The sequence below is a fragment of the Lagopus leucura genome, unplaced genomic scaffold (assembly GCF_019238085.1).
Source record: "Lagopus leucura isolate 7727_CA_CO unplaced genomic scaffold, USGS_WTPT01 Super-Scaffold_73, whole genome shotgun sequence".
NCBI classification, from domain to species: Eukaryota; Metazoa; Chordata; class Aves; order Galliformes; family Phasianidae; genus Lagopus; species Lagopus leucura.
The window spans coordinates 17,715,112-17,742,562 of NW_024962252.1; the positions used below are offsets into that span (position 1 = coordinate 17,715,112).

At 39.4% G+C, this 27,451-nt stretch overlaps 1 protein-coding gene across 7 annotated transcripts in view; it reads left to right on the forward strand.

The window, feature by feature from the left end:
- The first annotated feature begins 2,128 nt into the window (after positions 1 to 2,128).
- PRIM2 (DNA primase subunit 2) overlaps positions 2,129 to 27,451 on the forward strand; it is a 90,955-nt gene continuing 65,632 nt past the window's right edge. The window contains exons 1-9 of one of the 7 annotated variants that reach the window (XM_042895145.1): positions 2,129 to 2,231; positions 5,850 to 5,947; positions 6,492 to 7,118; positions 7,362 to 7,515; positions 8,538 to 8,641; positions 8,931 to 9,010; positions 12,119 to 12,239; positions 20,726 to 20,821; positions 21,616 to 21,753. In XM_042895145.1, the coding sequence (XP_042751079.1) occupies positions 7,362 to 7,515; positions 8,538 to 8,641; positions 8,931 to 9,010; positions 12,119 to 12,239; positions 20,726 to 20,821; positions 21,616 to 21,753 (693 nt within the window). In that variant the 5' untranslated portion in view covers positions 2,129 to 2,231; positions 5,850 to 5,947; positions 6,492 to 7,118. The other 6 variants (XM_042895146.1, XM_042895143.1, XM_042895144.1 and 3 more) reach the window with 6 other exon arrangements.

Consider the following 27,451-nt stretch of genomic DNA (forward strand, 5'->3'; position numbering starts at 1 on the left):
AAACCCAAAAAAACCCAACTTCTGCTTTTTTTGTAAGAATACATCAGTCCCACCTGAAATGTAAGTATAAAATATAGCAACTGCATTCATTTAGATTAATTATGACTTGTTCATGCCCTTGAACTGTTGCTGGATTTGTTACAAAACATGAGGTGTTCAACATTCTAATACTTATTCTGAAAGCTCTATATTGTTAGTAACAGTGAAACTGATACACTTTGTGCCTTCCTTTCAAGTGTAAGCATAGTAGTCCCTTCTACTTCTTGTGGCTATACTGCAGGCAATTTTTACTAATTATTTCAAAGTGATTTATTTGTTTTCTGCAATGGTGCTGTGCAGTTTTCCAGACGGCGATCTGCGAGTGAGATTTCTTCATATTCATGTAGATAGTCTGAAGAAAGATTGCCAAGATACTGCTGCCAAGAGTTATTCTGGTTCAGCAATCTGAAAATAAATCAACAGTTTATCAGCACGCCCTGAGTTTCAAGCAGAGCTGCAGTAGGAACTGATGTCATCAGTGCTGGAGGGTGGGGATGAAAGTTTGAGTTCTGAGGCTTGATTCTGTTTTCAGTCAAACCAATACAGTTTTAGGGAATATTTAGTAGGGAGAGGGGTCTTTATTTGAATTTTTCATGTTTGTTTTTTGGTAAACTAGTCAGCGTGGCTTCTTGAACACCATTTCCAGAGACACTCAGCCAAAGGTGAGGCAATAATAAAACAGAAGTAATAAAAAGACAAAGTCCGAAAATCTGAGACGTGATGCAAATATTTTGTTTCTAGTAGGAAGGTGGATAAAGAATTAGCTAGCATGCTCATCATCTTGATATTGCATGTTTGCCTGCAGCAGCTACCAATTAATTTGGAATTGTGCTTGCATGAGAAATATGGGAGCTCCCTTGAACTCCTTATGTTGGTATTAACTCATAACAGGGAACAGGACTTATTATTTCATATAAGGGAGAATCTTTTCCCATAACTTGCAATAACGTTTAAGTTTTCACTAATGTGCCTCATCTGCATTTGAAACAGCAACAACAACAAAAACAAAAAACAAACAAATAAATGAGGCAAACAAAAGGAAAATAAATCAGCTACCCAGGCACCTAAATTTATGCAGACTGGATGTCCTTTTAGAGATCATCAGAGCACTTACCTATTTCTAATAGTCCCATAGGAAATGACTCCTTCTTAAAGAAGATCTTGAAAGATAGGTGCAGGCACAGTGGCTCTAGATGTGGCACATTGGATCTCCCTGTCTCTCCTTTGATGTTTATTTTTGGGGCTCCCACTTGTAACAGTGGAAGTGCTCTTGGTAAGCCTAATACAGCTGCCAATTATGGTTAGGTTGGAATTTTACAGACTGTTTTGCACAGCAACTGGGCATTAGAAAACTCAGCATGTGTAAGTACTGAATAGAACATTTTTTCATGATCAGGTCATAAGCTCAAAATGGGAAATCTGTCTGGCCATGTCTGTATTATTCACTATCCCTAAATAAACACCCAAAAGAAAATTCTTGAACAGCAGTGGGTTTCCTTTGCTACAGACAGAATAATACTTTGAAATTTTCAGACAGTAATGGTTCTCCTTATAAAAACATTTTAAACTTTCTTTGTATTATTCTCAGTCCTTATAATTAGTGTTTTATATGGTTTAAAAATGATTGAAATCTTGGACTAGGTTTCATATGGTATTATTTTATTTTGGGTAGCAGTATTTTTGGAATTAATGACATTTTTCAATTACTTACAGATTACTTGATAAGAGAGAATCCCATTATTTACTACTATACAGGTACAAAATGGATTAATCTTGAAAGCATATTAGAAATGCAGCAAATGTGTTACATGTAACAAATGCATTTTCTTCTTGTAGATTAGTTCAGTGGTAACAATTTCCAAGAAAGGAAAATGTCAGTATCTATACAGGTAGGCAGACTGAAAAACTGGTTTCCACATCTCAGAAGCTCACATTTAGTTATGGCGAGTTATGCTTGGAAAAGAAAGGAGGAGATCCATGTGCAGCAGAATACGCTCAGTCTACAAATTAATCTGCTTTCTAAGCTCTGATGCTTTATTTTTCAAATCTTCTTGTCTGTTTGTTTAGGAACAACTATGCAGCGGATGAGCTGAAGCTGTATTTATGGTGGTTGGACAGGATGTTTGTGTTAACTGCTTGGTCACTGCTGTTCTGCACAGGAAAGTAGCTGAGTTCTGCTGATCTTCCGCATGGTGGGAATTTCAGTCTCTCTCTCCTTTTTTCCAGGCTCTAATTTCTCTGATTTTTGGGAACATCCTATCTTTGATACTTCAGCCTCTCGCTAACATTAATCATATAGTCAAGAATTGTCAGAGGAAGAAAACCCACAACAATACAGACCCCAAAGCCCCAGAATATCAGCCAAAAATATTTAAAGCATATGACCATCTTGTAACATTGCATAAGAATGGCTACTTTCAGAAAAGCCTTGCACAGGGGCAGGACAGATCCTTCCTTGAGAAATACTCTGAAAAATGATGCTAAGGGATTGAAAATAAGATATATAACAGAACATAGGGCTGGTAAGCCTGTTCACCACAGCAACCTAAGTGTTCTGAAGATGCATGCAGTGAGAAGACCTGTCAGGATAAATTTAAGATGACTGTAAGATATATCTAGATTTCCTCCACCTATGTACTAGAGTTTTGGACAGGCAATATGGGGACATAATTCTTAATCCAAAAGCCCTGATAAGCGACTTAGAATGTCATAAGGGATGTAACCATCATTACCCCTACTTAAATATATTAACGCTGGGAGACCGAGAGTGTATTCTGACCAAAATAGCCCTCTGAGCCTTTCTTCAGTGCATGATTCATGCCTTGCTCGCTTTGGAAACTGAAGGAATTTAAAGGCCAGCTCAGAACATTTGCCATTTATTTATAGTTAACACAAAGGTATCTGCTTATCACAGTCAGGAAAAAAACCTCAGTATAAACTGAACGGCAAGTATTTAAAAAAGTAATAAAAAGCATGAAGCAGAAAAGTTACTGCAGAACAGTCACACAAAGACTGGGTGGGCCAGTAAGGACAGAGATACACTCCTGCAATAAGGCTGTTAAGGTGTCTGGGAAAGCCAGGTCACTAAAGGAACTGAGTTACGTGATGGAGAAATCTGAGGACTCAGTAAGCAACAACTTTAAAAAATATTCAAACAATATTTGTAGAAACTGAAACATCAAGAAAACAAGTTACGAGAACAATATGTATAGTGACTATATTATGCGAGAATTCAGTCAGGCTGATGGTAGAAGCTGTAGATAAGATTAAGGATAAATTAACCGTAAGAACTGAAAGTGAGCCAGGAGCAGAGAAGGGACATTCTAAGCTCTGCTATCCTCAGATCTCCAAGCATCCTGGACATAGTGAGAACATGGGGTAGCTTGAAAAAGAGACAACGGCATATTTACCTTCTGTTTAACAGCTGTAGTTATGCAAGTACAAAATAACTGGGCTCCAAAGAATTAGCACTGCTGTGGACACTGCTAATCACTACAACAACAGGGGAGTAGATAATGTGCAATCGTGTTTACTGCAAAATAAGGGCTTTGTTTTTCTGTTAATTAGGTAGCACAACGTTAGGTGTTTGAGGTATGCTGGATCGGACTGTGTTTGGTTGGGGTGGTGGGGACAGTTTGACAGCTGGCCGTATGGATGATGTAAAACATTTGTGAGGTGGGTAGTTGGAACACCAGTGATTCTGTTAAAAAACATTTCCAAAATCAGAGTCTACTGGCAATGTTGCTGTGGAAATGATGATAATAGAAATGTAAAAAAAAGTAAGTAAAACATTATTGTGAGAACTGTCAGTGTGTATAGGTTTTGATAAATAAGTCAGTAGGAAAGTTTGGGTTATGACACCTATTGAAGAGCGGTTTGGGGAGTTTTCCCCCAAGGTGAGATATTTTTCCTTCTTTGCTTCCTTTTCCCAAGAAAAGGATTTCTGTGTGAAGGAGCTAGCACTACCCTCACAAGATTTATTCGAGTCATAGAATCATAGAATCACTAAGGTTGGAAAAGACCTAAAAGATCACCCAGTCCAACCGTTCACCTATTCCCAATAGCTCCTACTAAACCATGTCCCTCAACGCAACATCCAGTCTTTCCTTGAACACCCCCAGGCTCGGTGATTCCACCACCTCCCTGGGCAGTCCATTCCAGTGCCTGACCACCCTTTCTGAAAAGTAATACTTCCTCATGTCCAGCCTGAATCTCCCCTGCCGTAGCTTGAAACCATTCCCCCTGGTCCTATCACTAATGACACGAGAGAAGAGGCCGACCCCCAGCTCACTACAACCTCCCTTCAGGAAGTTATAGAGAGCAATAAGGTCTCCCCTGAGCCTCCTCTTCTCCAGGCTGAACATTCCCAGCTCCTTCAGCCTCTCCTTATATGGCCTGTGTTCCAGACCCCTCACCAGCTTTGTTGCCCTCCTTTGAACACGTTCCAGGGCCTCAATATCTTTCTTGCAGTGAGGGGCCCAAAACTGGACACAGTACTCGAGGTGTGGCCTCACGAGTGCTGAATATAGGGGAACAATCACCTCTCTGCTCCTGCTTGCAACACTGTTTCTGATGCAAGCCAGGATGCCATTGGCCTTCTTGGCCACCTGGGCACACTGTCGGCTCATATTCAGCTGAGCATCAATCAATACCCCCAGGTCCATTTCCTCTACGCAGTCCTCCAGCCACACCGCCCCAAGCCTGTAGCGTCGCCTGGGGTTGTTGTGGCCGAAGTGTAGGACCCGGCATTTGGCCTTGTTGAAACTCATCCCATTGGCTCCAGCCCAGCTCTCCAGCCTGTCCAGATCCCTCTGTAGGGCCTCGCTACCCCCAGGCAGATCCACACTTCCAGCCAATTTGGTGTCATCTGCGAATTTACTGAGGGTGCACTCGATGCCCTCATCCAGGTCATCAATAAAGATATTGAAGAGGACAGGCCCCAGCACCGACCCCTGGGGAACACCACTCATGACCGGTCGCCAGCTGGATTTGACTCCATTCACCACCACTCTCTGTGCCCGGCCCTCCAGCCAGCTCCTTACCCAGCCAAGAGTGTACCCATCCAAGCCTCTGGCTGCCAGCTTCTGCAGGAGAATGCTGTGGGAGACAGTGTCAAAGGCTTTGCTGAAGTCTAGGTAGACCACATCAACAGCCTTTCCTTCATCCACCAGATGGGTCACTAGATCATAGAAGGAGATCAGGTTGGTCAAACAGGACCTATAATTCTATATATTCTATATATACTGTATAATATATATATATATATATATATACTATTCTATAGTTCTATAAACATCCTAGGAAGCTTCTCACTGTCTGTATTTAAGAGAACATACAGAAGCAATGTTTTATTATCACAGTGTTGTGTGAATTCTGTCTAATAGGTACTCTTTTTATTTGCAGTAACCAATGGAAAACATGAAATTGTTCCCAAAGACATAAGGGAAGAAGCAGAAAAATATGCCAAGGTAAGGTCTGACATCACTGATGTCATCTCAGTGCTGCTCTTGACAAATCTGGAATAGAATGAAGTAAGGAGCAGGACTGTAGCATTGCAATGACTAGAAATGTCTAGCTGCACAGATCACCTGTACCTGGGATATCTCCTGACGAGAGAACTGTGAAGCTCTCTCCATGCAATCCTGATATGGTTCATTATTAAATACACTGCATGGCAGCAGGCTTGCCCGTCTCATTTCTCCTTCAGAAATGTATGAGTCTAGTAATAGAGATGCTTAATATTTTAACAATATGCTGCAAAACAGTTAAGTGATTTTTTAAATTTTTAAATTTTTTAATTTTTTTTAAAGAAGCAGGTTAAATTTTTACCTAACTTCAGACAACTGAGGATCAGTACTCAGCAACAGATGGGGAAAAAAGAAAGAGTAATGCAACAACAACAACAAAGGTAAAAAACAGCAGGCACAGATGTAACTGCTGACTCATAAAGGGCAGCAGGACATGGCTCAGTAGAAAAAATAGTGACAGACAGTGTAGACGGTGGTATCACTGCCTACATGCCAAATGCTAAAACATCATTTAAAATTAAAACTAAACACATTGCTGGTTTCTGTAGAGGGTCTCTCAGCATTGTTAAACTTCCCCCCTGCCGTCCTGGTCATGTACAGCACTCAGAAAAATGTGCAAACTCTTCATTTTTCTCCTTGGATTTTGTCCTGGACCACGCACTGACAGTTTGAACAACAGCTCTTGGGTATCAAACAATGCAGTGGTCAGACAGAAGTAAAAGCTTTTGCCTTCTTGCAATGTCTGGATGGATTTCGGCAGATTCACTCCTACTCCAGAGCAACATTTGTGGCATACAGAGAAAGGGGTGGATGGGGGTAAAGGAGATATGAATGCTGGCTATTAGAGTAAAGATGTTTTGAGTTAAATATATAGAAAAATAGCTTTTTTTAATTTTTATTTTTTTCTTCTCTCCTGGAGAACAGACCTGGATCTGTTCAAACTGTCCAAATGATCCCTGGCATAGGCCTGGCCCAGAGCAAGTGGCACACTTCATTCTGGGTAGCATGAACACAGCATTACTCTCGAGCAATTTGTACGATGTGGCCGCCTTGTTTTCAAGAGTGGGTTGCTAGCCTGAGGCACTGATTTTCCTCACTTTGTGGCTATAACCTCAATGCCAGTTCTGACTGTCCATCCGTGGGCAATCTGAATTGTTCACAAGACAATCCACCAACTTCTATTTGGTTGGTTGGTTCCAACACGAGTTGGAATTGGCTGGATGATCACATTCAAAGAGCTGCCATTAACGGCTCAACATCCGGGCTGAGACCAGTGAGGAGTGGTGTCCTCGGGAGTGAGTACTGGGACCAGTATTGACGATGACACCAAGCTGAGCGGTGCAGCTGACACACTGAAGGGATGCCATCCAGAGGGACCACGATGGGCTTAAGAGAGAACCTCACGAAGTTCAATCAGGCCAAGGTCTACGCCTTGCTGTGCCTCACTGCAGCCTCGGGGACTGCAAGTTCAGCCTTCCCTCTGCAGGCGCTGGGAAAACTACCATAGAGTTCCTTCCGCGGCTAGAGAGCCCACAGACGACATGGCCGCCTGTAAGCGCAGTCGCCATGTTTTTTGTGGGCAAAAGCGGGCAGGGCAGGGAGGCGTGCCTGGGGGCGGGGCACCAGAGGGCGGAAGTAAGCGAGCCGGAAGTAGGCGGGGCGACTGCTGCGCGGGAAGCGGGAGAGCTGCCGGTGCGCGGGGACTGGTCGGGATGTCGGCTTGGGGCTGGCGGGGTCTCGTGTGACCCTTCGGCCCACCTCACCCCTTTCTCTTTTCCTCACCCCTGTCGGCAGATGGAGTTCAGCAGCAGAGCGCGGCAGCGGCACCTGAGGCTGGCGGGGGACAGGCGGGAGCCGTACCCCCACAGCCTGCAGTTCTACCAGGAGCCCCCCACCGAGAGCATCTCGCTGGTCGAGTTCGAGAGCTTCGCCGTGGACCGCCTGAGGCGTGAGTAGTGTGCGGCAGCCCTCGGCCTAGGAGCCCGCCTAATTGTATTCCAGTCCAGACATCTCCAAGCTTTGATTCTTCTAGTGGAGTGTGTTCTGGACTGGCCTAGGTGCCCCTCTGCCTGTTGCTGATTTAAGTTAGCAGCTCATTCATGTTATAATGAAGGCCTTTTAAAGGAGAGCTTGTAGCTATTTCAAGGAGCTCTGAGTGATTTCACACTTCAGCTTCAGTCAGAATTGTGTGGGTTTGGGTTAAAGTCTTGTTTTTCACGAGAGTGTTTTAGTGTCTCTGGATATCTTGATTGGGTGTTTCTCTGTGCAGGCGCTGAGGTCATGGCCAGGAGCAGTGCCCCCAGAGAGCCACAGAATGCAGGTTTCTGCCACTGCAGTGCAACTCTAGGGCTGATCTCCTGGTTGTGTGTCTCCCTGCTCTGCGCCCTTTCTGGATTTCAAGGCTGCATGAGCTGTTGGGTTTGAGGGACATAGTAGGAGTGGTGGTGGTGGGTCAGTGGTTGGACTAGATGTTCTCTTCTAACCTTAATGATTCTATGATAGGATGAACTGGGCCATGCTTTGTCCTCCTGACTTCTTACCCTTTTGCTCCCATGCTAACAGGAGTTTGCATGGCCTTTATTGAGTCCTTTTTTCGAATCATGATAGAGTTAGATTTCTTCTCAGTATGTTATCATAGAATCATAGAACAGTTTGAGTTGGAAGGGACACTTAAGGTCATCTAGTTCCAACTCCCTGCAATAGGCCTCCCTCTACAGCAGGTTGCTCAAAGCCCCATCTAACTTAGCACTGAATGCTTCCAGGAAGGGGGGATCCACAGCCTCACTGGGCAACCTGTTCCAGTGTCTCACCACTCTCACAGTGAAGAATTTCTTCCTAATATCTAGTCTAAATCTACCCTCTTCCAGTTTAAAGCCATTTCCCCTCATCCTGTCACTACCTGCATGCTATGACTCTATGGACTACAACTATGTTGTAACTATACGGACTATTTTTTTTTTCTCCTCTCAGTGCTCAAGGTAGTTGAAAACCTTGGTGTGAGCTATGTAAAAAGTGGTGATGCGTACAAAGCTAAGCTGGAGGCTGAGCTCCGGAAACTTAAGTTTCCCTACAGAGTAAGTATAAATGAAAACAAGGAACTACTTCTTTCACACTCTATTTTCTGTACACTGTTCAGAAATTCTGCACAGATTACTATTCCTAAAGCTTGAATTCTGGCAGTTTGACAGGATTTGTCTTCAAGAATACACATTTCTTTCTTTTGGGCAGTCGTCGTCTTTAATAGTTCTGTGTTTGTGGTTATAGATGTAAATATTAATATGATGTGAAACAGCAGAGGTGAATGAACTGTGGATTTCTAATCCTGGGAGGATCAGATCTCTGAAATAATAAATTTTTCTGTAGGCTTTGGCTGAGGATGATTATGATGCAAGAAGAAAGGATCATATTTCTCATTTCATATTGCGCCTTGCTTACTGTCAGTCGTAAGTACTTCTTGGATTATTCTTTGGTCTTATTAGTAAGTTTAAGTGTGTGTATGTATATACGTGTTATTATAGTTCGTGTAGGGCTGTATGGCTACTAAACATAAGGGTAGGTTCAAGTAGAGGCTTCTCTGGAAAGCTAATTTCAACTGAGAGGTTAAGAGATATTCAGGATCAAAATTAATATCCAAGATTATGTAGGTTTTAAAACTTTGTAATGTAGAAACTGTTGATTTTATGCATGGAGCAATGATATAAGTCTCTTTCTTTATTTTCAAGAAAGAAATCAAAAGGTCTTGTCAGTCGTTGATTTACCCAATTACAGAAAATGTAAGTGAACTGCTCCATCAGCTGTTGCTTACTGACCGAATGAAGAGAATAATCTGATTATGTGAATAAGCTTTATAGTACTGTCTAAAGAAAGCCTTATTTCTCAGAAACTAAAAATACTGAATCTGAGGTTTTCTTCACTGACTATTATTTTCTTCTAAAGTAATTGATATTTATTTATTGATTTATGTGAAATCTAAGGCATGTAGTTTGTCGTGCCAAGTGCTTTCCTTCAGTTTCAGCTATAGGCTCTGGATGAAGTTACAGAGGTTGTCAGTGCTTTATGTCTATTAGCAGCTTTGTTGTGCATCATCCCGACTCCTTGCCATTAAAATCCTGTTTTATAGTTAAAACTAGCAAGTACAAAGTGTGTGTTCTCTCTTGAGTAGTGGCTGTCTCTGGAATGAAATGTTCTTATGTTCTAAAGCCAGATGTTCCCCAAAAGATAAATCTGTGAGTCAAGAAGAATAAATACCTAGTTCTGCATGATTTTATTGTATTAGATCAGAAAAAATGAGCCTGGCACAAATTGTTACATTAGGTGGTGAAAGCTGCTAAGATAGCAGTCTTTGAAAAGTGTGCTTAACACAGCTGCAAAGTTGCTTGATTTCAGTTCCCAGTGGCTTGGCAGAGGGGGTGTTGACAGGCCTGTTCTGCTACACCACCTGTTTCTAGCAGTCCAACAGTGCCACCCAGGGGTGCAAGTCTTCATCAGCGTTTTTCTCTGTCAGACCTCTTGTAAAGTGGATTTTGTTTTGTATTGATTTGTACGTGGCCAAAATGGCATGGAGTGATCAGCTGCACCTTCTTGTTGTTTATACTGGTAACACAGTCTAACCTTTCACTGTCCTTCTGCCTTATGAAATCCAAGGCTTTAAAACTTACTCCTGTGTAACATTCCTAAGATACGATTTGTGCAGTCTTGAGTGAAACAGATTCATTTGTACCTTTCATACACACCTCTAACATCACTTATATCCAGCAAGATCAGGAAACAGAAATATCTTGTTTCATTCACTTTCATGGCAAGCACAGCTATAAGGAGAACTTTACTTTGTATGCAGGGCATGACCATGCATTTCTGCTTCTGTTGCATCTCTCTTCACTTTTTCAGCTAGCAAGAATCTCAGCAGGCGTGAGGGCATAAACTTCATGTTTCTTGTTTAACATGGAAGAGAAAATCTTTGCCTTTTCTCTGACAGTGAAAATCTTTTCAGTCAATACAAAGGTGTTTGAAAGTTTACTTTTTTGTGTTCTGTCACACAACGTAAACACAAGGTGTTAAATGCAGGCCTTTCCTCTGCAGTCTTCTGGTTTCAGCTGCCAACCAAGATAGAATTCTGGCCCGTGCTCTGACTTCACATGTTGACTGAAGGGGTTGGTAACTGAGCTGACATTTAATTGTGGAAAGTGATCTGCTAGCTCTAGGAGCACTTTCAAGTCTTCCTAAAGTACTTGTATCTACTTTGAAGCATCAGTATACATCTGTTTTTCTTAACACTTCTTGTGGGATGAGTAGGATTTTTTTTAATGCATATGTAGGAGTTATTTTTTTCATACTAAATCAGACCATCAGATTCACAAACAGAAAATTGAGTATTCAGTTCAAAAAGCTGGGAGGTGTTCCTCACTTCTTTACTTCTGCTATCTGCAACTATAGCAGCTCGCTTCACTGTGTGATCACAGCAACACTGCTTTTCACTTAAACTCTTGGCTTCAATAATAAATGTTATTGCTAATGTGTTTCTGTAGTGAGAATGTATGTTTCTCTAAATGGTAGTAAGGAGTGTAAGTCATTTGGATTTGGAAATGAAGTACAATTTTCCTGTGACGTGAGGAAAAGATTGGTGCTTTAATGATGATGTTTGCATGAATGTTAATTACAAAGTGTGTGCTTTATAGGTATGGTAATGTTATTTGTGTGAGCAATCTCTTAAGCCAGTCTTTCAGCTATGGGAACAATCTAGGTAGATAAGTGTATTATGTTAGAAATAAGTTCAGTGTTTCTTTGCTTTGGTAGCTTAAGTGGGTACGTGGGGACTACAGCACTTGATCTGCTCTTCCAGAGGATAGGAAGAACCAGAGACTGCCTGGCACCCCACATTCTTGATATAATTAATAATTTTTTTATTACATAGGGAAACAAATTCAACGTTAAGGACAAGAGTAAAATTGTATGACCACAGAATTTTGTTACTGGCCAGGATGACCACAGAGGAGCTGCAGAAGTTCGTTCATCAGCTTCCATAGGTTGCAAAGATTATTGATACATCTGAAATAAGAAATCTATCAGTACACAGGGCTGTACTTCACAGACCACTTTACCAAAGCCTTTCTGTCTGAAACTGTAATTGGAATAAGAGCTACTTACATTTCCAACCTATATTTTGAGTAGATATTTTGTCCTTGTGTTCTTGTTTGTGGTTCTCCTTGCTCACCTGCAGCTGCTAAACTCTTTTTTTTCTTTTGTCATGTGTTAGATGTTGTATTTGTATGGCACTGAACCTCAGTGAAGTACACATTTTTTCCCTAGGCTGATTCCAGTGTGTTTTTTGCTTAATGTAGAGCACTGTTTTTACAGTATCCTTTCTTATTTAACCTCTCCATTCCGTAAGTTATTTGCCTTCTTTTCCAAACTTGTTAGTTTGTGGGTTCCATGACGAAGTCATACTTGCATTTCAAGTTGTGTTCACAGGGTTGGACATCTACATCATCTCTCATCTATGATGAGAGAATGCATAATCAGAAAACATGATTGTTTAAATTATTTCTCTGCAGTGAGGAACTCAGACGTTGGTTTCTTCAACAAGAAATGGATCTGTTCCGATATCGCTTCCACGAACTGACTGATGGCCTGAGGCAGAAATTCTTGGATCATGTTAACTTATCATTTGAAGCTGTAAGTGTGTTACTTTCTGGATCTGTATCACGTAGGGTATGCCTGATGCTTTTTAAAATTGTCATTAAGGTAGTTTTAATACTTCTGTTTTAAACATGAAATGTGTACAGTGAAAAAGATCCAAAACACACAGAACTCCTGAACTTGGAGAATTGTTGTTAAGTTGTTATTCTGAACTTGCAGAGATGAGGGTTCAGTGGGATGTTCAATTTGGTGCTGGAACAAGGGAAACTTTGGTCTACTTCATCAACCAACACTTAACTGAAAACTGTAATTACGAAAGCAAGTTAACAAACAGTATTTCCAAAAGGTTATAGGTGGTATCATAGAACCCAGATTCAAAGAGTACTTAACTCTTAAGAACATTAAAATGAAAGAATGAACTTATGAAATTCTTCAGGAATGTAACTTACTGCGTAATTCTCAATGTGGGTGAAAATAATAGGCTTCTATTGTGCAAGTGTATCTATATACATGGTCGTATGTTTAAGCATGCTAAAATCAGTCGGATTCTGCTTGTTTGTGCATGTTATGGAACTTGCTGAAGGTATAGATGCGTAACCAAAGCTATCATTTAGTTTAAAAAGCTAGTATTACATGCAGTAGTTGAAGAATTTGTGTATAATTTAAAAACAAGTAGTAGTAATATCCAGTTAAGTAAGCTTTAGCACTACACAAACATTATACCCACGCATAAATGTAAATTATAGGACTTAATGTTTGTATGATCCAAGTATTTTAGCAAGGGATGAAACTTGAGGGTCTAACTTGCATACAGTTATTCCTCTTGGTGCTGGGAACTTGGTAATCTGTTCACAGAATCGCAGAATGGCCAGGTTTGAAAGGGACCTCAAGGATCATGAAGCTCCAACCCCCCTGCCGTATGCAGGGCCACCAACTTCTCCATTTAACACTGGACCAGGCTGCCCAGGGCCCCATCCAATCTGGCCTTGAACACCTCCAGGGACGGGGCATCCACAGCCTCTCTGGCAGCCTGTTCCAGCACCTCATCGCTCTCTCTATAAAGAACTTCCCCCTGACATCCAACCTAAATCTTCCTTCCCTCAACTTCAAACCATTTCCCCTTGTCCTGCTGTTGTCAACCCTTTCAAAGAGTTGATTCCCTTTCTGTTTGTAGGCTGCCTTTAGGTATTGAAAGGTTGCAACACCTTTCACTCTGCAGCCTTCTTTTCTCCATGCTGAACAAGCCCAGCTCCTTCAGCCTGTCTTTGTAGAGGAGGTGCTCCAGACCCCTGACTCTCCTTTGGACCCTCTCCAGCTGTTCTTTGTTGCTACCTAGCTATAGGATGAAATGAAACTTTTTCTGTCCTTGGTTCGTTCTGTTTCCACCCTATTTTGTAAACCTTGAAGAGGTTCATTTTGTGTTAATTTCACAGAATGAGAGAATCATAGAATGGCTTGGATTGGAAGGGACCCCAAGGATCATCAAGTTCCAACTCCTCCGCCACAGGCAGGGCCACCAACCACCAACTTCCTTTATGTACAAATGTCCAGTTGTATGCAAATGTTTTAAATACAGCCAATGTTTTATCTTTTTATTTAAGAAGCAATTTGAATTTCACCCATTGAGTACATGCTATGGAGAATATAACTGGCTTCCAAAATGCTGTAAATACTCTTACTCCACAGTTGTGTTCTCCTTACAATCAGCTTCAAAGGTTTTTTCCCTTTTGATTTAAACTCACTGCAGTTCTTTGCCAACGTAGTGAAAACCTTTGGAAATACCAAAACTGTGTAGACCAAAACCTGAAGTTTTTGAGATGATTTACAAAACAGTTCCTGCTGCTACTCAGTGCATTTAACTTCAGTATTTGTGTAAGAAGCCACTGGGACGTGGGCATTCTCAAAAAACTGCAAGCTTGATTTGAATGCATCCTTGAGATGCTCTTTTTGAACTGCTTACAGACTGTGTTGTAATCAGTTGTTGGAAATAGCTTTGGCCAATCTGAATTTTTGGTAAGTGTAGCAGATGCTTGGACTGAAGTTGCTCACCCAACTGGAATGCTTTCAGTACTCAACAATTTAATGATTTAACACTCAGTGCTCTGAAATGTTATCCCACCTCTTTATTCCATCATGTGCAGGAGGTAGTACTTATGGTACTGACTGAAATGTCAAGAAAGGAAGAGTGTAAATGCAAAGCAGGAATACGAGTGGGTGAGCAGGAGTGATGGACCTCATTCTCACTGTTTTTTGGTGGTGGTGAGCTGTTAAATTTGAACCATGGTATAAAATGGCGGCCTCATATGATTCCCTTGTTGCAACTTTTGTGTATTTTAATTAATTTTATTTTAAACTCTTCTGTAGATGATTATTTTGATGGAGACCCTACTGGAGCCTTTAAAAACTGACACTTTTCCAGTTAGTTATTTGACTGCAAGTAATAAGAGAGAAGTCTACTTGGTGGTATCTGGCCATGTAACTATCTTAATTTATTATCTTCATTTACCTTCTAATGCAATACCAACAGCTTTAAACTAAACAGCTTTATTGCTGCTGGTACTGCATTAGAAAATCAATGGTTTGGGATTTGTACTTTTCAGGCACTTTAAACTTTGATAGTGATATCTCTTTAAAACCAAAACTGATTCAATTTTGAAGATGATTCTATCTTAAAAGTAATTTGTATGGCTTTCATTAATAGCTTCACCCTCAAAGTTGTGCTTGGGAGCTCAAACGATTTAGAATTTAGCCTCTGTTTTCTCAGAAAGTAAGTTTTAGTTGAACTCTAAAAAGTGATGTTGTCAATATGAACTTCTTTCCAGTGAATAGAAAGACATTGAAGAAATTGAACATGTTCAGAGGGTTTTGAGTCTATTCTATGCCTTGTGTATGTTTAAAAAAAGAAAAAAAAGTGAAAGAAAAATAAAGGTTTGAAGGGATTGTGCTGTTATTGGTTATCACTAGATAAAGACCTTTTTACCTGTGGCATGTAATTTTCAGCTCTCAAAGCATGTTAAATAGTCTTTGTGCAAAGTCAGTCACACAGGGAGTACAGGATTTCCTTATGCAGCTCTCAGGGAGAATTAAGTGGTGACATTTAAGTATTCAGAGCCCATCAAAGAGGATTTGCAAACACAGGTGTGCACTTGAGATTCACATTAATTTAGGAGATTTAAGCATTAATATCATATTAGAAATGAATAATGACAGCTATGTCAGTTTCTGACAGCGAAAGCCATTAATGTATTTTAAAGATATTTAAAGGGAAATACCCTGGTATTTTCAGTGTTATAATCATGGAAGGAGATACATTAGGCTCAAAGCTTTTCAACATAGGGAAAGTATATTAACAGCTTCGGAGGTAAATGACACTTAAGGAGTAAACTGCAAAATGAATTTTTCTTCCTTGCTATAAGTGGTGGGCAGCTGTTTTCTGTTGTTTAATTTAGGAGTAGCTGGTTTGATTTCTGTCAGGTGATGCTGAATGACCCGTTTGGCATCACTGGATGTTATGGCTGGGTCCTGCTTTGTGCTGTGACTTTTAGCAGTGAGCTTTGTCTCTGCTGTTTTTGAACTGCTGTCCTGCTGTCTTTGAACTGCTTAGTTATCTGCTTGTGAAGGTGTCTTATGTGAATGACTTTGAAGGCTTTTGATACAATATGAGATAATTTTCTTTTGTCCCAGAGGTCTGTTGTACTGTCAGGCAGTGAGATTGGCTTAGAACTGGTTGTTTTTTTGATATCCATGTGTGCTGTGCTTTTTTTGCTATCAGATGCTTTGATTTGTTGATACATTTTTCCAGGAATTAAATTTGATATCTTGGAGCACGGGATAAAATGTCACTGAAATACAAATTTGGGATAAAGCTTTACATTTTGTTGATTGTCTTGATTGATCTGTTCTCCTGTGACACTTTTTCCATCTTGTCTTTGGATTGTTAGCTTCTTCCTGAAGCAGACACAGTTCCTTGTTGCTTCCACAAGAAATAAGTGTTATCATGACTTAATCTGCCATGTAAGGTGATGTATAATTGAATTTGGATTCCCTGTAATGCTTCTGTTCTTTATTATTCTGCACATTTCAGAGAGATAAACTTCAAAGTGAAGCATATTTTTTCTTGAATATGTTTTTCTCTGTTAGTGCTACCTCTCCACAGAGCATAAAAGATCCTATTTAAATTATCTTAAAAGTCTTTACCACTGAAAAGCCTCTTGAAATTAAAAAAAATATATTACAGCTTCCAGGTTAGATGTCATCATTTTTGGGTAGCTGCCAGCTGTTGGAAAATAAACTATCATAATTTTTTTTATTGCTGCTATGAAACAGGTTGTCTTAATATAATACTTTGTATCATAGTCATGGGGAAGGAACAGCAGATGGGAATATTCAACTGGGGGTGCTGATGCTCTGTTGTGCATCTATTAGCATTTGGGACGGAACAGTATGAACTGCAAAATAAAAGGAACAAGTAGAATTCATTAGTGGAGTTAATTTTTTTCACAGTAGCGCTTCTTTGATGTTGCAGTTAAAATACTTTCTATTTTAGCAGCTTTAAGTGCTAGAAATTAAAGTTTAATTTCCGTTTTTACGATCAGAGCACTCCTTTGAGAGACTTTCTGATATTCCTATTACGCTTTTTTTTCAGTAAGCATTTATTTCAGTGGTGGGGCAGTTGTATAAATATTTGTAGTGTAGCTTCTTGAAAAAATGCTTTGACTGCCTTTTTAAAAGGTATGGAAAATCCTGAAGTCAGATTTGGATTAATGAGAATGGGGCAAGTTTGTGTCCTGAAGAAGAGACACAGGTGAAAGTAAATACCCAACACTGTGTCTGTTCACTGAAAGGTCGTGGCTGTAAGTATTCACTTTGGTGCCAAGTGTATAAACCATACTGTTCTTCTGTTTGGGTTTATTTGAATCCCCTGTCGTACAAAGTTTAACATTTCTTCATTTCCCAAGCAGGGTGAGGGAAACTTTTTTAAAAGCAGAAACTGTCTAGAGCTAAATTTATTGTATGGAAACTTGCATCAAGGTAAAACAGTAACTGCGTTCAAGGAGGCTTGCAGTTCGCACTTATGAAGAAAGTGATTCTGAATTTTATCTTGGTTTCCTCCTCTGGAATCTTATGTTTGCTTGACAACCAACAGTACTTGTCTTATAGATGACAGTAAAGGTCAGAAAAGACACGTAAGTGGGAAATAGAGCCTTATTGTCATTGTAAGCTAAAAATGTGTTCTGCTGCTTGGTTGTATGCTTAAAGTTGTAATAGAAATAAATTCTGTGTGGAAGGGCTTATGTGAAGGTTAGTTGATTTTAACTGCTAGAGTTTTAAGGAACGTAATTAAATATTTGCTATCAGCACTTAAAGTGTAACAGGTTACTTTCATTCTAAAGTACGTATTTTCAGAGGAAATAAAAGATTTCTTTTTAATCATTCAAGCTTTGAAAGACGGATTTGATTTCATTCAAGTGAAACCAAGTGGCCTCTTCACTGCAAAGAAAATAGGTTGTTTCTTAAAAAAAAATACATATATATATATATATATATAACAATATATTGTCCCTGACAAAGGGAAAAAGGCCTGAGGTATTAGGGAAAGTCCCCAGGAGCCCTCTTTCCTCAAAACAATTGGCAGTGTGGGTCCTGCTCAGCCAGTAGGAGGTTCAGGCTCTTGTACTGCAGACCTGGGACTTAGGCCAAATGGCAGGTCTGTTTGCAAAGGAGTGTTGAAGCAATGGTATTTCCAAAGCAGTTTTATTGACTGACTTTAAGCCTTGCTCTTAGCTGATCTTAAAGGGTTTGAGCTGATTTCAAAGCAATGTGAGGTTGTTTTTTTAATGAGTTAGTATTATAAGGAATGTGGAGATGGAGTAAACTTTAAACATTTTAATGCAAATTTTAATAGACTTAGAGCTGATTGCAGTGTTTTCTTACAGCAATTTTTAATAAAGCTTGATGCATAGAAAAATACAGGTATATCTCATAAATCTGAGAGGTGGAATAGTTGAAAGGAAGGAGGGGAGAATGTGCAGTTATTTCATGTGCTGGGAGGACGGATGGCCTGAGATCTTTATTTACCCTTCTTTAATGGACCCTTGAACTATAAGCATGACTTAGTTTTCTCCATGATTAAAAATAAGCTTTTTGCTGCAGTAATTCTAGTTGTGTATTTATTTGAACATATGGTGTTGTAATGTAAAGTTGTGGAATTAAATAAGGAATGAATGTGATTGAATAACATACAGCTACTGGGGACGTCCCTTTTCACCTTCGTAAACATAATGAACAACAGTTTATGTGAATTATGCAAAATGCTGATTAAAAGTTTTAATTTAGTAATCATCTCAGTTTCATTAGCAACAGATGCTGATCATCTGCAGAAATCCAAATGGGCCATTATAAGATAATTCCACAAGTCAATTTTAACCAATAAAAGCTAATTAAACTAAAATGTGAACTGTACATTTAAGCTACTCGTGCCCCTTTTAGCGGGGTAGAGGACTATGATTCTTACTAAATAGCTTTGTACAATTCATCATTTGAATTAAAGCAGACTGTGAAGATCTTACCTACGATTGACTTCTTCAGTAATGGATACTACACACACCCTTGCAGCTTTGATTATATGTTCTTTTCCTGCTTTGAAAAGGTCATGTATACTTGGAAGTAAAAGTTGCAGAACGGCTGCTGTAAGAATGAGCTAATGAGTAAAAGCATTCTTAGACTTGATCAAGCTGAAAAAAATGAGATGGATTCAGAGTATTCTGAACTGCTTCATGTTCTGCTGTAACCTTGGATTTCTAAAAGTGATGTGAAGTGGCAGCTCTACCAGAAACGGAGTGGAGAATAGGTGTCTTCAACATGATGGTCTTCAGCTGATTTTAGAAGTGGTGGAATGGTTGGGGCACTGTGTTAACATGCTCTAGCATTCTGTGGTTGACCAGGTGACGCTGAACTACCATTTATCTAATAACTTGAAAATGATGGAAGAATAGCAAGTCCTTACATCATCCTTGTGGATCCTCAGTCCTTAGCAATTGATAATTAGAGATTTTTGTGGAAGAAACTTACTATGGACCAGGAGGATGGTCTCATAAGTGTCCTCTCTTTTGAAATATTTTCATTATTTTTTGGGGGGCCATAAAAAAAGAGAAAGCTGGGAAATAGTGGGTGGACTTATATAATTAATTATTTCCCCCTAATGATATCCATATGTTGTTCAAGAAGAAAATAAATGACAATCAACGCGTTAAGTTTATTTTGTAGTAGTTGAGTCTCAGTGTTTCCGTGATGAGTTTATTCTTCACATAGCAGTGAATACACTAACTTTGTAATGTTTATTTCGTTCCTTTTAGCACAGCACCGTGAAAGCTGATAGGATGGTTTTTACAGTAAATAATTGTACTACAATTTCATTTACTAGTTGCTGTTTTGGCTATAAGCATCATAAAATCCTCTGCAAACACAGAAATACTCTTATCCTGCTAATCCAATGATTGAATCTAGATCAATGCTTAAAATTTAACATTTGTTAATGAGTTTTTGTATAATTCATTTGGCTTTTTTTGATTTATAAATGGAAGAGAACTTATTGCCATATTTCTCATAAGAATTTTCTTCTAATTCTTCAGTCATGCATGACCCTAATGTGTATGTGATGTTTCTAAGTTAACATGGATAGAATCGCAGAATCATAGAATGGATTGGGTTGGAAGGGACCTTTAAGATTATCTAGGTGCACCCCCTGCTGTAGATAGGGAGACCTCCCTCTAGACCAGGTTGCTCCAAGCCCCATCCAGACTGACCTTGAATGCCTCCAGGGAGGAGGCATCCACAGCCTCACTGGGCAACCTGTTCCAGTGTCTCATCACCCTCGCAGAAAAGAACTTCTTCCTAACATCTAGTCTAAATCTACTCTCTTCCAGTTTAAAGCTATTTCCTCTTGTCTTGTCGTGACCTGCCCTTACAAAAAGTCCATCCCTAGCTGTTCTGTAGGCCCCCTTCAGGTACTGGAAGGCCGCTATAAGGTCTTCTTGGAGCCTTCTCCAGGCTGAGAGTGGGGTTGGTCTCTTCTCACTGGTGACAGGTGACAGGACGAGGGGAAATGGCCTCAAGTTGTGCAAGGGTAAGTTTTCTGTAAGGGGTAACTCTTTACAGAAAGGGTTGTTAAGCACTGGAATAGGCTCCCCAGGGAGGTGGTTGGGTCACCATCCCCGGATGTGTTTAAAAATCGTTTGGATGTGGTGCTCAGGGACATGGTTTAGCTGAGGGTTGTTAGATCTGGGGTAGTATGATTAGGTCGTGGTTGGACTCGATGATCTTTAAGATCATTTCCATCTTGAGTGATTCTATGGTTCTATGATTCTACTTTTCATCTTATTATAGCATTACACTGGCATATTTATAGACCAAGTTGTCATCTAGCTTATTTAAAAAAAATGTATTTCTGAAGTATTTGGAGGTTTTTAAACAAGCTTTTATTTTTATAAATTTCTTTATAAAATAAATCTAATTTATTTTAGATTAGTGAAGACCTGAAAAATGAATTGGCAAATGAGCTGTTTATGTCAACTCCTGGCCTCAGTATGACTAAAGTAAAAGAGCAAATGTTCTATAAGGTAAGTTGGAATTAATAAAATGCTGCAAATTTGCATTCTTTTTCTTTCAAAAGTATTCTAAGGTTTTACTATTATTATACTGACACTAATGAGAGTTCCTCTTTATTATGTAAGTGGGAGGGTAGAAGGAGGGACTGGGAATGTGGAGGGAGCTTCACCTGTCATTAATGGCTTCTGTTGTCCCTTGTCTTGCCATGAAAAAAATCTTCAGTTTAAACATCTCCCAGACAAATCATTTGGCTTAACTGGCTGACAGACTGTGAGGATGGGGACTTTCTCAAATATCTAAAACTAGATTTAGTTTAACTGTGTTAGTGTGAAATTCTTCTCTTCTTGCTTGCTACCAAAAAGTAAGACGTGTGTAGTGTAGCCTGCTGATGGATGGATTTCAACCATCTTTGCTTCCAAGGCCTTTTATATGTAGCTTGCAAGAATGAAAAATTTTGAGATGTCTGAAATTGAAGGTTTACAGAAGCTTAGTTTTAAGTATCAAATCATTTAGTGTTCAAAGCTATGTGATCAGGCTAGGTTGTTATAGTTAGAAATTTTGAGGTATCACATTTTGCCTAGCTTGCTTACATGTCCTTGAAATTAGATACTGTAAGTAAATGACTTCTTATAAATGAAGTTGGCATTTGCTTTCGGAATCTTTGTGTTTTGCCTGTAGCTTTATTAAAGGACACAGAATAACTTAAAGCCTCATTGGTCTGTTTTGAATCTTAGGGTTGTAGTAATTGTTACTGTGCTTTTTTGCTGTTTCATGGTTTATTTTTATTTTTTTTTCCCTTTCCCAGGTTGGACTGTCAGATGCTGTTGATCTGTTTAGAGCAAGAAGAGTGTTTATTAAAGATGGATTTGCATTTGTGCCACTGAAGGACATTGATGCTATTGTTTTGAATAACTATAGAAAAAACTTATCTAAAGCACTGGCGGTAAGGGTTCAAGCTTCATTTTATTAATTTTGTTGCATTTAATGGCACTCTTGAACAGAAGCTATTTTGATTTTTAAATTTATTAATTTGGTTTTACCTATGAAAAGTGCTCACATAGCTAAAAGCAAGCAAACAAAAAGACCCTTCATTAGTAAGCTGAGTGTTTCTTACCTTTAGTTGACATTTATGATACATACAGTGTTCACTGTAAATAATTTTCTGCTAGAGGATTTAAAAGCTCTTTCCTACACGTAGAGTAATGTGACTGTCTTTATGTCTGTGTTTTAAGTGAGGTTTTGCAACTTTTTTTTAAAGAAGTTCTCCCTGCACCCCTCCTCTTCTGTCAGTGAGAACTAAAGTAAAGAGAAGCAATACGAAGTTGGAGGTTGTCAAGCAAAAATAGGTCTTCATTGTATGAATGCTGAAGTACCAGGGGATGCCTATCGTTAACACTGTATGTAAATTGGTAATAATGCAGTGATCAGTGTAAGAATTGCTAGATTTATTATATTCAAATCTTCATAGGGTTTACAAGACAGTCATCACTGCAAAATCTTTGTTTTATTAGGATTTGATGATTAAAGACCATAATATTGTGATAATGCAAATTAGATTCAAATGATATTTCTAAAGATTGGCTTGTCTTCTCTGAGTAGTATTTAATCTCCTGTGGGTCAGTTTGCCTCTGGCAAACAGTCTTGGCTTTTGGACTGGCTGTTCAAAGCTTCTAAATGACAAACCACTCTGAATATAGTCAAAAGATGGTCTTTCAGGCATGTAGGTATGAGGAATCTTTCTTTATTGTTGTCTTTAGTAGTTCAGTTCTTCAGTGATAAAGAAGAGCTCTTTGCTAACAATTCTTTGAGATGTTATTGATTATGTGTGCTGTGTGTTGTGCTTCTGGGAGGTTCTTTGGTGCTATCCCAAGAAATTGTGTGCACGCGTCTTTGAAAGGACTTAGCATATACAGCAGTTATTTAATAACCCTCTCTTCTTAAGGAGCTCTGAAGCTGTTATACTCTGAGGCATACCAGTGCTAAAGGTACTGTTCTTATGTCACCAAAACATTGAGAGTTTGGAGTGTTGGCCTTGCCTCATCACATTGCTGGCTCAGCCCACTGCCTACACGTGTTATGGGGTGGATCTAGCCAGGTTTCTAAAGGAAGAGTAATAAAATGTGAATGAAATGAAAGAGTGAATGCTGTTGATATTTCATTTGAGAAAATGGTGAATACCTCATAATACATACTTTCAAAAAGGCTTTACGTTGAAGGGAGTGTATAAATAAGAGGGGGAACGGCTGTTTACAAAGGTGGATAGTGATAGGACAAGGGAGAATGGTTTTAAACTGAGGCAGGGGAGGCTTAGGTTGGATATTAGGAGGAAGCTTTTCACCCAGTGGGTGGTGATGCACTGGAACAGGTTGCCCAAGGAGGTTGTGGACGCCCCATCCCTGGAGGCATTCAAGGCCAGGCTGGATGTGGCTCTGGGCAGCCTGGTCTGGTGGTTGGCGACCCTGCACATAGCAGGGGGTTGAAACAAGATGATCATTGTGGTCCTTTTCAACCCAGGTCATTCTGTGATTCTATGCCTTTGTCCCTGTCACAAATTAATTTTGGTCACATTTATGCTTCACTTGCTTACTTGTCAGCCCTGTGAAGCAGTCATGTGTGTTTCATCCTTTTTAAAAACATGTTTAGTGTTTCAGTTATGCATCTGTTCTTCAAAGCTCTGTCACAGGGGGACAGTTAATACTCTTGAGAGCCTCCTTGACAGTTGTACATGCAACTCAAGTTCATTATTTGTGCAAAATCAATAATGTAAGGACCTTCTTTCTGTTTTCTCTCTCCCATTCATTGGTAAATAATTTTGTGTCTAATAATGACTAACAGTAGAAAGCATAAATATTTTCTGTTGTACGTTTCAGATTAGCTCTACATTTTTTTTATAACATAAAGCAAACTTTTATTAATTCAAATTGCATTGTATTTTATTCATGAGAGTTTTACTGAGTTTAAGCAAACACACTTTTCTGCAGTAATGTTATGTTGCATTTGATATTAATTTCAGTTATAGTGATGTAGAGAACTTGGGTTTTGAAATTATTAATAGTGTTAAATGTCCTTTTTTGTGGATAATTGCTTTAACCTCTGATTTCTTGAAATCAGGAGATTCTTCAGTGAAGGTGTGGGTTAGGGCTGCTGCTCGGAATATCAGGCCAATATCTCAGCTGTCTTAAATTCAATACTGCACAATGAAGTGGCACAAAAGGGAAAAGAAGAGGCTTTTGAGTCATTGGTTTGCCTTAGTGCTGCTTTGGCAGTTTTGTAACTTGTTTGGACTAGAGTTTACACTGAGCAACCTTTGTCCTCTGCACTTTCAGCCTCATGTAGTGAGCTGAACTGGCTGTAGGGATGGCTGGTATCTCCCACGTGGTGGAGGTGTTGCAGCACTTTGCGAGAGCTGCCATGCCATGTCTCATCCCCAGAAATGACATTATCTTTCAAAATGCATTTAAGGCTTTTTGAACTGCTCTTCTTGTAGAACTACTTAGTACTTAGTGTCAGGTACAGACTGTCTTCTTGCGTGGTTGAACAGAAAATCCTTTTTATAGATAATGTTTTTAGGTTGAGCATGTGAAATGCTATATTTGGTTATTAAAAGAACAGTAGTAGTCATGACTAAACCTGTCTATTATGTGTGCTTAGCAAGGTGCTGGCAGTGGGGCTTTGTGCTCCTCAGTGAGGCGAGGCTTTAAACCAGAAGAGGGTAGCTGTGCATTAATTATAAGGAAGAAATTCTCCACTATGATGGTGGTGAGACACTGGCACAGGCTGCCCAGTGAGGTTGTGGATGCCTCCTTCCTGGAAGGCTTTAAGGGCAGGCTGGATGGGGCTTTGACCAACCTGGTCTAGAGGGAGGTGTCCCTGTCTGTGGCAGAACCTAGGAACTAAGTGATCTTGAAAGTCCCTTCCAACTCAAACCATCTTATGGATTCTAGGTTTGTGTGTGTCTTTTTTTATCTTAATATCTTACAGTTACAGTGTTACTCTTCAAAGAATGTTTTAGGTTTTAGTGCTTGTTAAACATAACTTGTTTGCAGATCAACAAACGCTTCTGAACGTAAACAGTCCCATTTTACACGAGTTCTTTCATTGTCAGTTTAAAGAGTACTTTGCAAAGATCTGCAATTATTTTTGTTGGCAATGGCTGTACATTACAATCAGAGCCTGACAGCAGTCTTGCAGAAGGGCTGTCAGATCTAAACAGCCATGATTCCCCCACCCTACAGTTATCAGTTGAAGTTACAGCTTGGTTGGTCTTTGTATTATAAATCCACTGCAGTAAGTTGCTTTTGTGAAAATATTTTGTGAGAATGTGATGTAAGATTAAACTTTCTGCAAATGAAATTAAATAAAAAAATAGACTCCGATACTCTAAGAAATTGAGATTCTAGTCCTGATAAATACCATTTTAACAGGATGTGCAGTTTTATATACAGTTTTACTGGCGTGTGTTACAATACATTTTAATAGCATGTGTTTCTTCTTAACTTGCTAAGAGCTCGGTTTTATGTTGCAGTATGACCTTGTTAATTTGTTTGGATGTCTGCAAGTCAATTTTCTAGATTTTGGGGGTTGAGCACAAAGACTTCACTGGCTTTTTCTAATTTTGATGTGGTTTTTGTTTATTCCTCTCTCTTCTTGGGATTAATGTTTGAAACTGTTAGAAATATTGATGGCGTTGCTTTCATTTTTACTAATATTTGTGATGATTTGTCTTTTAAAACAAAACGTTTGTCAAACACAGTCTTTTGGTTTGTATATGCTGTATATTCCAAGAACCTCCATTCAGGTATGGCATGCATAGCACCATCTGTTAAACGGTTTCTTCCTGAAACACCTGTGCTTTCAAGCAGTGAAGCAGAAGGCTTTGTTCCATGGCATTAATGTTGAGAAAGTATGATTAATGATGCTCTTGCCACTTGAAATTCATTTCGGGTATTGTGTTCCCAGTGCTAAGTAATTCCCTATAACATAAATGGATGATTTTTATAATATGTGCCTACAAGGTTAGTAAGGTAATAACTTTGGCACTGCAGTGTAAAACGTGATTACATTCATTCTTGTCCTCTGCATTTCCCAGATAAAAGCATTTCTGTGAGTTTTGCAGGGAAGCAGCTGCTCTTCATTTCTTCGTGTTTTATTGTAAGGTTATTGTGCAAGGCATAGTTCTGCTGAAGAAAATGGTGATGTGTGGAGTGGCAGAAACAAAATTAAAGGAGGCAACTTGAGTGTGTACTTGTGTGTCAGAGAGAACTTAAACCTTCAGAATGGCGAAAGCTGCTAGACTTTTCTTTATGGAATGGTTGTTTTTCTGTATAGAGTTAAAACTCTTCAGTTGTCCTTTTGTTGTTGATTATTTCTCTGAAATCATCACACGGAGTTTTATCTCTATTAATTGCAGTGCATATGTTTTAGTGACCATATAGCTTGCTAGCATAAAGTAATTGTAATGTAAGTAAAAGTAAGTGATGTTAGAATTTGAAATGAAATTTCAATGCATTCAGTATTTTGTCTTCAAATTTGTTCTGTCTGTTCCTTGCATCTACTGCAGAGTACAGCTTTTTTGTTAATACTTTTGCTGTCAAAACTATTGCTATGATCCTTGGATTATCCTCTTTGGTTTGATTTGTACTGAAGCAATTCTGTCTCCAAATCATCTATGGCGTGTCGTGGTAGTAAAACTCATACAGCAGAATGCATGGGATTTGAAACATGTGGAAGGCTTCCTTAACTCTTAGCCATTCCTTGGATTACAGAAAAATTGTTTTGGAATGCAGTACAATAGTAGGAAATGCAATTTATTTATATTTTGTACAACAGTGTTAGTAACCTAGGAATGCTTCAGTTAATATAGTACCTTTTATAATGCTACAGGACAAGAATTTATTAACATGCTGGCAGCAGTAACTTGAGAATGATGCACTGAAGTCAGTAAGAAATAACCGTAGTGACGTGTGAGGTCAATAAATAAAACCAAGTGTGTCTTTTTGTATGACTTTCTGTTAGAAATTTAAGTTTCAACAATGCTAACTAAATCCCACTTACTCTAGTGGGGATTTGGATTTTCCACCACTCTACATCAGATGGTTCATTTTTGAGATCCAACTTTCTCCAACAAGAGAAAGGCCACTAAAATGACAGCTGAGAGAGCTGGGGCTGTTCAGCCTAGAGAAGAGAAAGCTGCAAAGTGACCTGATAGTGGCCTTTCAGTATCTAAAGGGGGGCTACAGGAAAGAAGGGGACAGACTCTTTAGCAGGGCTTGTGGTGAATGGGACAAGAGGAAATGACTTCATGCTCAAGGAGAGTAGATTTAGGTTAGATATAAGGAAAAAGTCTTTTCCAGTGAGAGTGCTGAGGCAGTGGAATAGGTTGCCCAGTGGTGTTGTTGATGCCCCATCCCTGGAGACTTTCAAGGTGAGGCTGAGTCAGGCCCTGGGCAGCCTGATCTAGGTGTGGTGTCCCTGTTCCCTGCAGGAGAGTTGGACTAGATGGCCCTCAGAGGTCCCTTCCAACTCTAAGGGTTCTATGATTGAAATAGCTTACAGGCTTTATAAATGGTTCAAGTGGTACGATGTAGCTTCTGCTGCAGTGAATGTTCGGTCATTAATTTTTATTTGCCGCACTGAATATT